General features: G+C 35.6%; 1 protein-coding gene across 2 annotated transcripts; it reads left to right on the plus strand.

Annotated features, from left to right (window-relative positions):
* The first annotated feature begins 850 nt into the window (after positions 1–850).
* On the plus strand, positions 851–7095 carry LOC105054977 (WAT1-related protein At5g47470). 2 transcript variants are annotated; one of them, XM_010936647.4, is made up of 7 exons: positions 853–1353; positions 1508–1573; positions 4508–4624; positions 5426–5648; positions 6014–6175; positions 6297–6448; positions 6743–7095. In XM_010936647.4, exons 1-7 carry the CDS (start codon positions 1148–1150, stop codon positions 6879–6881), a joined length of 1065 nt encoding a protein of 354 aa, XP_010934949.1. In that variant the 5' UTR covers positions 853–1147; the 3' UTR covers positions 6882–7095. The 2 variants fall into 2 exon arrangements, with proteins under 2 accessions (XP_010934951.1, XP_010934949.1); XM_010936649.4 differs by lacking the exon at positions 4508–4624 and having other exon boundaries at positions 851–1353.
* The last annotated feature ends 4399 nt before the right edge of the window (positions 7096–11494 follow it).

Consider the following 11494-nt stretch of genomic DNA (forward strand, 5'->3'; position numbering starts at 1 on the left):
TTCATTATTATAAAAGAAGAAAGACAAAGATTGTAACTGCAAGCATTAAAAAAAAAAAAAAGATTCTACAAATTTACTATAAATTTACCATACATGATATAAATGTGAATTGCTAATACAAAAATTTAGCAAATTAACTATAATTTATAAATTGGACCAATAAAAACTCAAATTGGACAATCCCCAGCCTAGTGTTTCACCAATCTTGTTTGTCCATGGCCTCCAGCATTCTCCTTTTTGAACAAACTAAGTGGATTCTAGCACTTCACTCAAAAACAAAATTGGGCTCTATCATTCTCTTTTTAGAGAATATTAAAAGCATCTTTGGTCGGGACAATTGAGAACATAGATAAGTGACTTTTATTCCAGCCATTCAAATGGATGAACAGGAATCTTCAAATCCCTCTCAATCTAATTCCAACTCTGCCATTATATTCAAATCTCATTTTGATTCTAATTTTTTGAATACGTCTATGATCATTCTGATTTTGATTTTAATCAATTCTGATTCTGATTTTAATACGAATTCTAATTTAGATTTGGGTTGTAAACCTGATACATCCTGAGTCCACCACTCCTCCAACCTGGGTTTCAGATTTGAGGCAGGAGCTTGCAGTACCCCACCACTTATGCTGGACTCACGTGACTTCCATCTGGCTCCAGGGTATGGCGCCCGCTGTAACACCAACAACTTCTCCAGCTATGTGTCCTCCTTTTCTCCCACGCCACCCTCCCTCAGGACACGTGTCCTATCACGCCAAGCCGGCCCAGCCTCCCAACTCTCACCCTTGGCTCGCATCCCCCTCAAAAAGGCTCTCCCTTGAAGTCATCTCCTCTGTTTGTCGTTTGTCTTTCCTTTTCGGAGTACCTTTTCCAAGCCACGCTTCCCCGGCGAAATCTCCAACTGTCCCCAGAGCCATGCCGAGTCTATAAAGGGAAGAAGAAGTGGCCACTTTACCAGTGTCCAACCCAAGGGGCATAGTCTTTTGAAAAAGAGCCGCACTTTTTTATATTCTCACCCAACAAGAAGACTGGTGGGTAGTTGATTAAATGACAGTTAGCTAGGAGGGAGAGGAGGGGAGAAAGAGTTCACTTAGAATTCTAAGACCCATCTCCATTTCTCATCCTTCCTCCCATCACTTCAGAGATGTTGGGTGGTTCCTCTGCTAGAGGGGGATTCTTGAAGGAGTTTCTGATCATCTCGGGCCTCTTCGTGGTGCAAGTTCTCTTTGGGGTCTACACGGTTGTCTTGAATCGGATTCTTGGGGAGGGACTCGATCCTTTGCTTCTCATCGTGTTTGGGAACTTGAGCACTGCCATCATCCTTCTTCCCTTTGCGGTCATTTTTGAGAAGTATGCATGTCACAGAGTTGCAGTTATTCTTCTTCTTCTTCTTCTTCTTTTTTTCTTTGTATTTATGTTGATTCTAAACCATATACATATAGTAGCAAGTTGTTTTGGAACGTTAAATATTTCATTAATTGGTTGTTGTGCATCCATTCTGTAGGAAGAAATGGCCTACAAAGTTGAGTCCTACTTCCATGGTTCAGTTTGTGGTGCTCGCCCTTGGAGGGTAAGGAATTAATCCTTCATGGCTTCTTCTTTTGAAAATATTTCAAGGTAGTGAAGTTTATCATTTTTTTCTTTTAAGGAAAAGTTTACTAGAATTCGCATGCTAGGAAGGCATCAAGGCATCATCATGTAAATTTGAGCATTAAGAAAACTTTTTTTTTTTTTTGTTTGAGAAGTATTAAGCAAACTTTTATTTTTCATTATGTTCCCGGGAAAGGATCAAGGGCAGGCCCCACCCAATTCCTTAGAGGTCATCTTATCCAACCTTTATGTAAATTTGACCATTAAGTAAACTTTTATGTTTCATTTTTTTTTTCTTGTGAAATTTTCAAGATGGTGAAGTTTACTCTCTCTCTCTCTCTCTCTCTCTCCGAGGAAAAGTTTACTGTAATTCACATGGTAGAAAAGCATCAAGGCATCATCAAGTAAGGCATCAAGGCATCATCAAGTAAGTTTAAGGATTAAGCAAACCTCTTTTTTTTTTTTTTCAAAAAAAAAGTATTAAGCAAGCTTTTATGTTCCATTATTTTCCCGGGAAAGGATAAAGCGCAGGCCCCACCCAATTCATTAGAGGTCAATTTATCCACCAATCGAAGAGATCGATGGCCTTTTATCCAAGTTTATTTCTCTCTAGAAGAATAACGAATCTACGAGTAACCGGTGAAGGCTTTTCCACTCGGTGTAACATCTAAAAGTCTTCATCTTGATTCTTTACTATTCCCACCATTTGTGATGGGCCAGCTAAAGTTATTGTGGAATAGTGTGGAATAGGTCGTGTTGCTGGGTTAGCACTGTTACCGCAAAAAGCATCAAAGGCGTCTAACCCTCAGGTTTCAAACATGTTGGAATATATGGATTTGTCCCAACTGAGATAGGTTTCGCCCTAACCTTTTTTTTTTTTTTTTTTTGCTTTCCATTGGAGCATCTAGTGTTTTTTCTTTTTTTTTTTTGGTAGAAGCTCAAGGCTGATAAAATAATATGAAGCAGAGTATTACAAGAACAGAAGAACACTACTACATAGGGAAGTTGAACAGAGAGTAAACAGGAGAAAAACACATAGGAAAGAAAGTATAGGATCCCATCCACAGGAAAAAAACAGAACACTAGAAATGCCTGGATAGCAGATTGGACCATCTAGTTTGATGGAGAGTGATTGGACTTTTGAGTTGATGCAATTACTTACCCATGAGCCTACTGGCCTGGGGTCTCACCAAAACATGGCAGGTGGGCCAGATCTTCTTCCAGGAGGGTACGTGGTGGAATCGTGCCTTTTGAAAGAAAAGAAGGGAGACTTTAGCTAAAAAAAAAAAGGGGGGAGACTCAAATGTTAGGATGCACCATAAAAGAATATTTGAGCCCAAACATTTTAGTATAAGGGCATAATCACTAGACCAGGTCCTAGTTTGTATCCAGTTCATGTCAAATCCTGTTGCACCTGCCGAACCCTAAGTCGTGCATATTTTAGTCGGATTTTTTAAAGATTTTTTGTATATTTTATTTTCTGATTCAACGGATATATTTTCACTAGATTGATTTAATAAACCTGGTTCTGCCCCCCCCCCCCCAAAAAAAAGTACATATTTATATGAAAAATTTGCGTATATTTTTATTTTTTACAAAATTGATAACTGGTAAGGGATTTTAGCCTAGTTTTGGAGGATTAAAAAACAAGCTTTTTTTGGTAAATAAAAACAACTCTTGCGAGAGAGAGAGATGGGGTCTTTACCATGGGGAAATTTTGTCAGGTAAGACTAAAGTATTATTATTACGCTCCCGGATAAGTTTGAATAGAATGGTGTAGGACAAAGACGGGCACCATTGTGGCAGTCGGTGGGCATTAAGTGTACCTTTGTCCTAGGTAAAGGCATTAGTCAATGAAAGCCAGAGCACCGAAAGGGAAGAAATGGAAAAGGACAAACCTTTGTTAGCATTAAAAACTTAGAAATTCACCTTAATTAACAAGTATTACCATCTATCAGCAGCTTAATTAGTGAAAATGTATTTCCCACTCAACATAGGGTTTCTTCAATTTTAGGAAACATGTCGAGAAAACCATTGGATTCCATTCCTTCAAGTGAGGGAAATAACTGGATTGAAAAAAAAAAAAAAAAAGAGGTGAGGGAAATAACTGGGATTTGGATGGACCATCAACAAACTGCTGCTACCTAATAATACTTAGGAAGCATTCAAAGCTAAGCTTTTGAAGACAGTCCTTAAAGAATTCTATGGGTTCATTATGTTCACTTGGGAATTTCTTCATTGTTTAGTTATATTATTTCCTACTACCACCTTAGGAACATGTTCTAGCCATATTTCTTGGCTCTCTCTTTAACATTGCTTCCTGCATCTTGCTCGACCTTCTTACTTCGGTTTTCATTGGTAATAGCTATGATTCCAAAGGCTCTGCAAACCTAGTAATTCCTATGTTTAGATGAGTAGAAAAATTTAACAATGACCAAGTCCAATATACCATGGAGGTTTTCATAAAGAAAAAAGAGAGAGAAAAAGAAAAAATTGATGTCGGTTTCAAAGAGAATCTCACTTAAATTCTCTTTTGGATGTCGATCTTTCTTTATCCAAAATCTTAGAATCTTTTTTTTTTTGGTTACAACTTGGATATTCTAAGGTATAATTAGCAAAAGCTGAACCATCGAGAATTTGCATGAATGGTTTCATCTTTTACTACTTTGGTAAAAAGTCGGAGGTCCGATGTTGATTGAAGTGAGCCTCCAAGGATGGGACAGCCAGAGTGCAGCAAAGGTGCAGAAGCATGAATATATATATGTATGTATCTATGTATGTATGTATGTATGTATGTATGTGTGTGTGTATGTATGTATATATAAAAGTTAAACACAATCAACTTATTAATAATTTCATTTTGCTCATTAAGAAAAAAAAAAAGTTAACATATATTCATGTTTCTTGTATTCAGAGTTACCATGTATCAAGGTCTGCTCTTTTTGGGAATAAAGAAAACATCACCTGCCATTGCCTCTGCTATGCCAAACCTCGCCCCTGGCTTCATCTTCATCATTGCAGCTTGCGTCAGGTGGTTCTCCTTCTCCAATAAACTTATGGTGATCACAAGAATACTTGCGCACTTGCACACGCTTGGAATAGATTTTGCGCATCCTGGCTTAGACTTGGACACCAAAAATATTAAATTTTAAATAAGCTTGACCTGAACTTTGATTGAAAATGAATATAGTTTAGGCTTGAGGCTCGACCTATGATCAGTGCTACTTCTTCCTCCTGTCCAACTCCCAAACACGAGTCAAAGTAGCCATCTAGATCAAAAATTAACTCAAATACAATTTATTTATAAAAAAAATGTAAATTTGATCCCAATATATGGAAGAAAAATTTATCCATTTAACCAGATCAATAATTATTGGAGAAAAAGAAGGACAGACATCCAAAATACGTGTCCTCATATAAGATGACCTGGATATACATGTTAGTCTAGCCAGGAATTTGAGGCTCGACCTATAAAATTTTGACCTGCTCCATAATTTTAGACCGAAAGCGCACAACGCCCAAATCCTAAGAGGCCCAGATTTTTTCAGGTCAGAGATTCGAGCTGTATCTTTCGTGTGAAAGAATGATTAATCTCTTTCGCAATATAAACCGTTGAATTATGCTTTCATAGCTTTCAAGGCATCATGAATCTTTTCCTTCCATCTGCAATGCAGATTATAAAGCTAACATGACACTTTGAAAGCTGTGCAAAATGCGATCCAATGGTTCACATCATAAAAATAAGACCAATCATTCTTCCGCATGGATGATACAACCCAGACCCACTTGCACTCTCTCTCTCATTCAAATAATTATTTGGCTGTTCTTGTAGGTTTGAAAAATTTGATATAAGGTGCAAATACAGTGGAATCAAGATCTTGGGAACCTTGGTGTGCTTGAGTGGAGCCATAGTCATGAGCTGCTTACAGAGCCCTTCGACCTCGCCCATGCTGACATCTAACAAGTTATCCCTCCTAGGTAACAAGGAATGGATGTTGGGATGCTTCTATCTCCTTTCAGCAGTTGTCATCCTCTCTTGCAACACAGTTTTGCAGGTAACCAACATCTATATTATATCTATTGAAATTTGAAACCTTCTTCTAAGTTCTTTCAACCCTAATTCTACCACCCTTCATTAAGTAAAGTTACTCCCACAATCAAATGATGAAGATAATAGGCAAGATGGAACTAGGAAAAATTGTTGGAGATAGCAAGGTAAATATTCAATGGCCTATAAAAACAATAGACAATTGAGAAGCTAGTTTGCAGTGGATATCCACTATTTCTATTATTATTTTTTGAAGCTAAATTATTTTCCAAATGCAATTCCCGAGAAATACATCACACAAACGTTTCCTTGTAACTATGACTAGTACACATTATCTTCCCCTTATCATAACAAAATTAAATTCCATTGCAGGCAGCAACAATGGTCAGCTTTCCAGCACCATTAACATTGTGTGTTATAACTGCCACGATGGGCTCCATTCTTACTGCAATGCTGCAATTCATAGTAGAAGGCAAGATAGATGCTGGATCTTCTACGATTAATGTCGCAAGCATCATCGCCTTTGTGATTGGGGTACCAAACCAATCCATTTTTGATCTTTTTATTAAATATCAAAACTTCTACTTAACCTTTTTGTGGCTTTAATTTTTATTAAAGAATGGATCTCCTTCCATTTTGTTCTCATGACAAGCAGGGAGCAGTGGTGATAGGCGCATGTATTGCATTCCAAACATGGTGTGTCAATAGAAAGGGTCCAGTCCTGGTGGCCATCTTCAGCCCCATCCAAACGGTCTGCTCTGCAATCCTTTCTGCTGTACTTTTGAGACAAGTTATCAGTTTGGGAAGGTAAGATATCATTGATTTCCCAACCCAACTAGCCTTGGGATTTTAGCCTGCCCAAGTCCAATTGCATAGCCATCAAACACTCTGCAGCCTAAGCTACAAGTGTTGCTATTAGAACTTTCATGAAAATTCTTGACATGTAAATTTTTTTTAAAAAAAGTTTTATTGTGAAAAAAAGATCAAATCATGATTTTGATATTAAGAACCACCAATGCACCCCATCTTTTTTTTTTTTTAAAAGTTGTACCCTCTCCAAAGCAACATGAGTGCTAAACCAAGTCTATTGTGATTATGCAGCTTAGCAGGAATAGTTCTAATGTTTTCTGGCCTTTACATGGTCTTATGGGCAAAGAACAATGAAGGTTTGAGTTTAGTTGATGCTGGCGACGACTCCACACAGCCCCCCGGTGACATCGAGAAGCCCCTACTGTCTTAAGTTTTTCCCGAATTATTTTATGAGCGGGACTTAAGATAAAAGTGCATAAGTAGCCTTTAAAAGGAGATATCAGCTAGCCGTAAGGATCATGTACTACTCCTATGTGTTGATATGTAAAGAAGCAAATCTCTGAGTTAAGGATGTTGTCATGACAACTATAAAACTAAATTTCTAAAGGAAAATGTAAAGCTAATGGTAATGGAACTTCAAAATACTTGTTAATCAGGTATATTTATAGGAAGGATAATAGTACGACTGATTGGATGACTTCATATGTGTGGTTCAGTATACTGATTCTGTGGTTTGGACGCTTGTAATCGAAGATTTTCGCCGTCTCTACAACTTGATTATATCAGATGCATACAGATGTATCGGTTCTAAGACTTTTCTCAATATAGCTGATTCCCACAGTAAAATAAAATAGAATAAAATAAAACTGATTGCTTGAGGCCATGATTGTGCCCTATACTAATCTCAGCTTAAATGGATTTGGCTGGCATAAACCCTTGCCTAAGTTTGGCCAGCTTGCATATAGGGGCACAAACTAAGCTTAAATTGTAGCATGTCTAAGATCATGATGGTTATACCTTTACTCAACTGTACTGTAGTTATGCTGGTCAAAATTGTTTCTAAGTTCGGTCGGGTTTGGTTCCACAGCTTGTCTCACCCTATCTAAACAAAATAAACCCAAATTTGTAAAATAAGCTACCTTCCTTTGTAGGCTCTAAATCCAAGCAAAAACAAGCTTAATTCAATTTTCTAGGATTAGCATCTAATCCAAATACAACCTAATTGTTGCTTGATTCAACCTGTCCTGACTCGACATGGTCAGAGGTTGAAAACTTCGGAGTGGGGTCGATGATTTTATCTTTTGCAGCTAAATTATTCTGGTTGACTTCTTACACCTTCTCATTCTTGTTTTGCGCAGACCCCATGTTAGAAAAATTAAATTAAGTACATTTTCCAAATATAGTTCCCAAGAAACTTGTCAAAAAAAAAAAAAAAGTTTCTTAATAATTATGATAATTAGCATGAGTAAGTACCCCTTAACAAAATCGATTTCTTTGCGGGCTACAACAATGCACAGCTTTCCAGCACCGCTCCCTTGTGCGTGGTAGCGTCCACAATGATCTCCATTCTTACTACAATATTGCAAATCATAATAGAAGGCAAGATAGAAGTTGGATCTACTATGTTTAATGTTATAAGCATCATCACCATTGTGCTCCAGGCATTGTACATCTCCATCCATTTAATATCTTATTAAATTTTTAATCTTTCATTTCAATTTTTTGTTCTGGCTTCGATGTTCACTAAAATGGAATTTCATATTATTCTACTAGCACTCTAAGAGCTTGTAATTGGTGGTCATTCCTTGTTTCTTCTGAAGACAAGAAGGGAGCACTGCTAATACAAAGAGTCCAGTTCTAGCGGGCATCTTCATCCCCACCCAAACAATCTACCGTCTCTAATCCAATCATTTTTCTGATGAAGTTAAATTTGGCTCTGTATAAGTATTCAATATTATTCCAGTGCTGTAATTTATGAGCCTGATTTTCTCTGATATCATTTGGAACAACTTAAAAGTTATTTGAATTTCTCAGGATTGTACAAGTATTCAAAATTTTTTTAATAAATAATCAATATAGAACTAAATATATATTTTTACGGATCCTTACAAAACTAGCGGCACCAAATATTTTCTACAATCCAAGTGTTGCTACCAAAACTTGATGAAAATTCACAACTTTTAAATTGAAGATTTCATCTTATGAAAAGGATAAAATCCTGATTTTAAGATTAAAACCTCCAAAGGCAACCTTTTTTTTTTTTTTTAAGTTGTGCTCCCTCCATAATCTCATGAGTGCTAATCCAAATTTATGGTCATCACGTAGTCTAGCAGGTTAAGGACCTGTGGGCAAAGAACAATGAAGGTTTTGGTTTAGTCAATGCTAAAGAAGACTCAATACAACAAGTCGACGACAGCGAGAGGCCCTTGTTGTCTTGAGCTTTCTCCTGATTATAGTGTGAGTGGAACTTGAGAAGGATGTGCACAAGTAGTCTTCAAGAAGAGGAGAGATCAGCCGTGAGGCTCCCATTTGTTGTCATGTAAAGGATAAAACTTGAGTCATAGGTTTTCTTGTCACAATTCTAGAACCAAAATTCTGAAGGAAAATGAAATGAAGAACCTAATTGTAATGAAATTTCGAGATATATTTTGAGAAATATATGTTAATAAGGGTGCATCACAAGCTGATCCACCCGAAGATTTATGATGGTGGAATCATTGTTGTCTGGCATCACTTTTATGCGTGAATGGGTAGATCACTCATGTGAGAATGCGGCCCACTCAAAAAATATCACTTAACTTTACTAAAAATCATATTAGCAATTTTATTTTTTGTATATAAAAATAAAAAGATAAAAAAATTATTTATATTTGCTTCTATATTTTTTCAAAATAGAAAGGAATCTCAATGGAGAAAAGATAACTATACCTACAATATGTCGTTACTCGTACTAAATCTTTAAAATTTTGATAACAATTGATATTTGTTAATTATTAGATGCATGGAAATAGCATATCCAAGTAAAAGAAGAACATATGCTTGTATATGGAAGTGGAAGACCATGATATACTTGAAATTTTGTCATATGACTCCTCATAAACTTTAGTGTATAAATATACCCCCAAAGTCCAAATTCCTCACATCAATGATGTATATCAGCTTGGATTTACTATTTTAATGACTTTACTATTTTTTTTTTTACTTTCTTTTTTTAAAGTAGAAGGGATGGCACTGTTAGAGCAAGCATTTGGTGGTTTATATAAATTATCTTTCAATCTCAAATGCTAAGACTCATCTCTAATCATCTCTTATCACCGTGGAGATATTGGGCGCCTCCACCAGAGAGGCGAATGCTCAATAGTTTCTTTAAATTATCTTTAAATCTTGAATTATAAGATCCATCTCCAATTTTTTTCCTCTGGTTATTTTGAAGACGAGGTATAATGAATTGAATTACCTCTTGAGCTGCTTGAGCTCGACTTGATTTAATAATTATCGAGCTCAAGTAGCTCAAATAGTTTTTTAGCCAAGCTCAATTAGCAAAATATTTAGCTCAAATACACACAAATCTAACCATTTGTGTGTGTGTCTAAACACACACATATAATATAATATTATATTAATAATATATAATATTAATTTAATAATTTAAAATATAATGTTATGCTATATTTTATTTTAATTATATTTTTAATTATGATCAGAGCTCAAATTTGAACACAAACAGGAGCTTAGGTATGGCTCAATTGATATTCAAATCCAACCAAGTACGAGCTTGAATATTGAGGCTCAATCGATCTTGAATCAGATTTCAAATTTGAGTACTTTAAATTGAGCTATGCTTAAGCCTCTAACTATTCAACTCACTCGGCTTAATTACACCTCTACTTTGAAGATGTTAGGCTCCTCCACTAGAAAGCGATTCTTAAAAGAACTCCCAATCCTCATTAAAAAAAGGGAACTCCCAATCATCTCAATCCTATTCTTAATGCAAATCCTCCATGGAGTCAAGAGTGTTCATGAAATAGGTTCTTGTCCTTATCCTCAATCCATTATTTGCTTTTGTTTTCTAGAATTGGTGCATCACCGTCACCCTCTTTCTATCTAAAATAATAAGTATGACTAGAACTCCATTCGTGATAACTTTTGAGATGTCATAAAGTTGTACATATATTTGAAATTTTTTCATATCGGTCTATGAAAACTTTAGGGCTAGTTCTTTGGTGGATAAATATCATAAAAAAATTTAATAATCTTTCTATTGATCAACTTACCTATGTTTTTATACTTCTCTAGATGGATAAGTTATGATCCTATGGATAGTATTTACTCATAAAATGAGAGGAAATCTTATCCACCTAGAAGATAGATAAGTCATTTTCCGTTAGCCAGTAAAATAATTTTTTTTATTTGTTTCTAAAATACCTATAATACTATATATTATATGATAATAATATAATATAATATAAAATATCATAATAAAATATTATTATATATAATATCTATATAATAAAGAGTATTATGAAAAATGTGGATAGATTTTAGTAAAGTTGCAAATGGATTAGATTGACCTGTAATTTGACATGCTTAAATTCAATCCAGACATGATTTAAGGACCTATGGGTCAAGTTAGGTTCTAAATTTAGACCTATTCCATATTTTATGTTGGATCTGAGTTTACTAAATTTTGACCAAACCTAATCTGACTCGAACCTGAAATACCTATTCACCTAAAGTGGGTAGGGTGTTAAGCACTTAAGCCTATTGGTGCTTAGAGGGTGAGAAGAGAACAAGTTGAGCTTCCAACTTTGTTTAAATGAAGAAGTATTTATTTCAACAGGTGTTGTTAGTGAGGCACAGGAGACTCAGGCTCAGGAAATGGTGATTCAAAAGGCCTTACTGGTAAAACTTACGTTCAAATGGTAGATGGTGATGCTGATTTGGGTATGTTAATTACCTTTTTGTTGTTAAACCTTACAATATACGAACATATGCAATTTATTTATTCATGGTGATCATGTATAAGGTTTATCTTTAAGTTAT

Source organism: Elaeis guineensis, chromosome 12 (assembly GCF_000442705.2).
Source record: "Elaeis guineensis isolate ETL-2024a chromosome 12, EG11, whole genome shotgun sequence".
In the NCBI taxonomy this organism is placed as follows: domain Eukaryota; kingdom Viridiplantae; phylum Streptophyta; class Magnoliopsida; order Arecales; family Arecaceae; genus Elaeis; species Elaeis guineensis.

What these genes read in the sequence shown, in the direction of transcription:
- LOC105054977 (XM_010936647.4), top strand. Translation starts at nt 1,148, where the DNA reads ATGTTGGGTGGTTCCTCTGCTAGAGGGGGATTCTTGAAGGAGTTTCTG. An exon ending in CTTGCAACACAGTTTTGCAG is followed by an intron (nt 5,649 to 6,013) that starts GTAACCAACATC and finishes ATTCCATTGCAG; the next exon opens with GCAGCAACAATGGTCAGCTT. An exon ending in CAAGTTATCAGTTTGGGAAG is followed by an intron (nt 6,449 to 6,742) that starts GTAAGATATCAT and finishes GTGATTATGCAG; the next exon opens with CTTAGCAGGAATAGTTCTAA.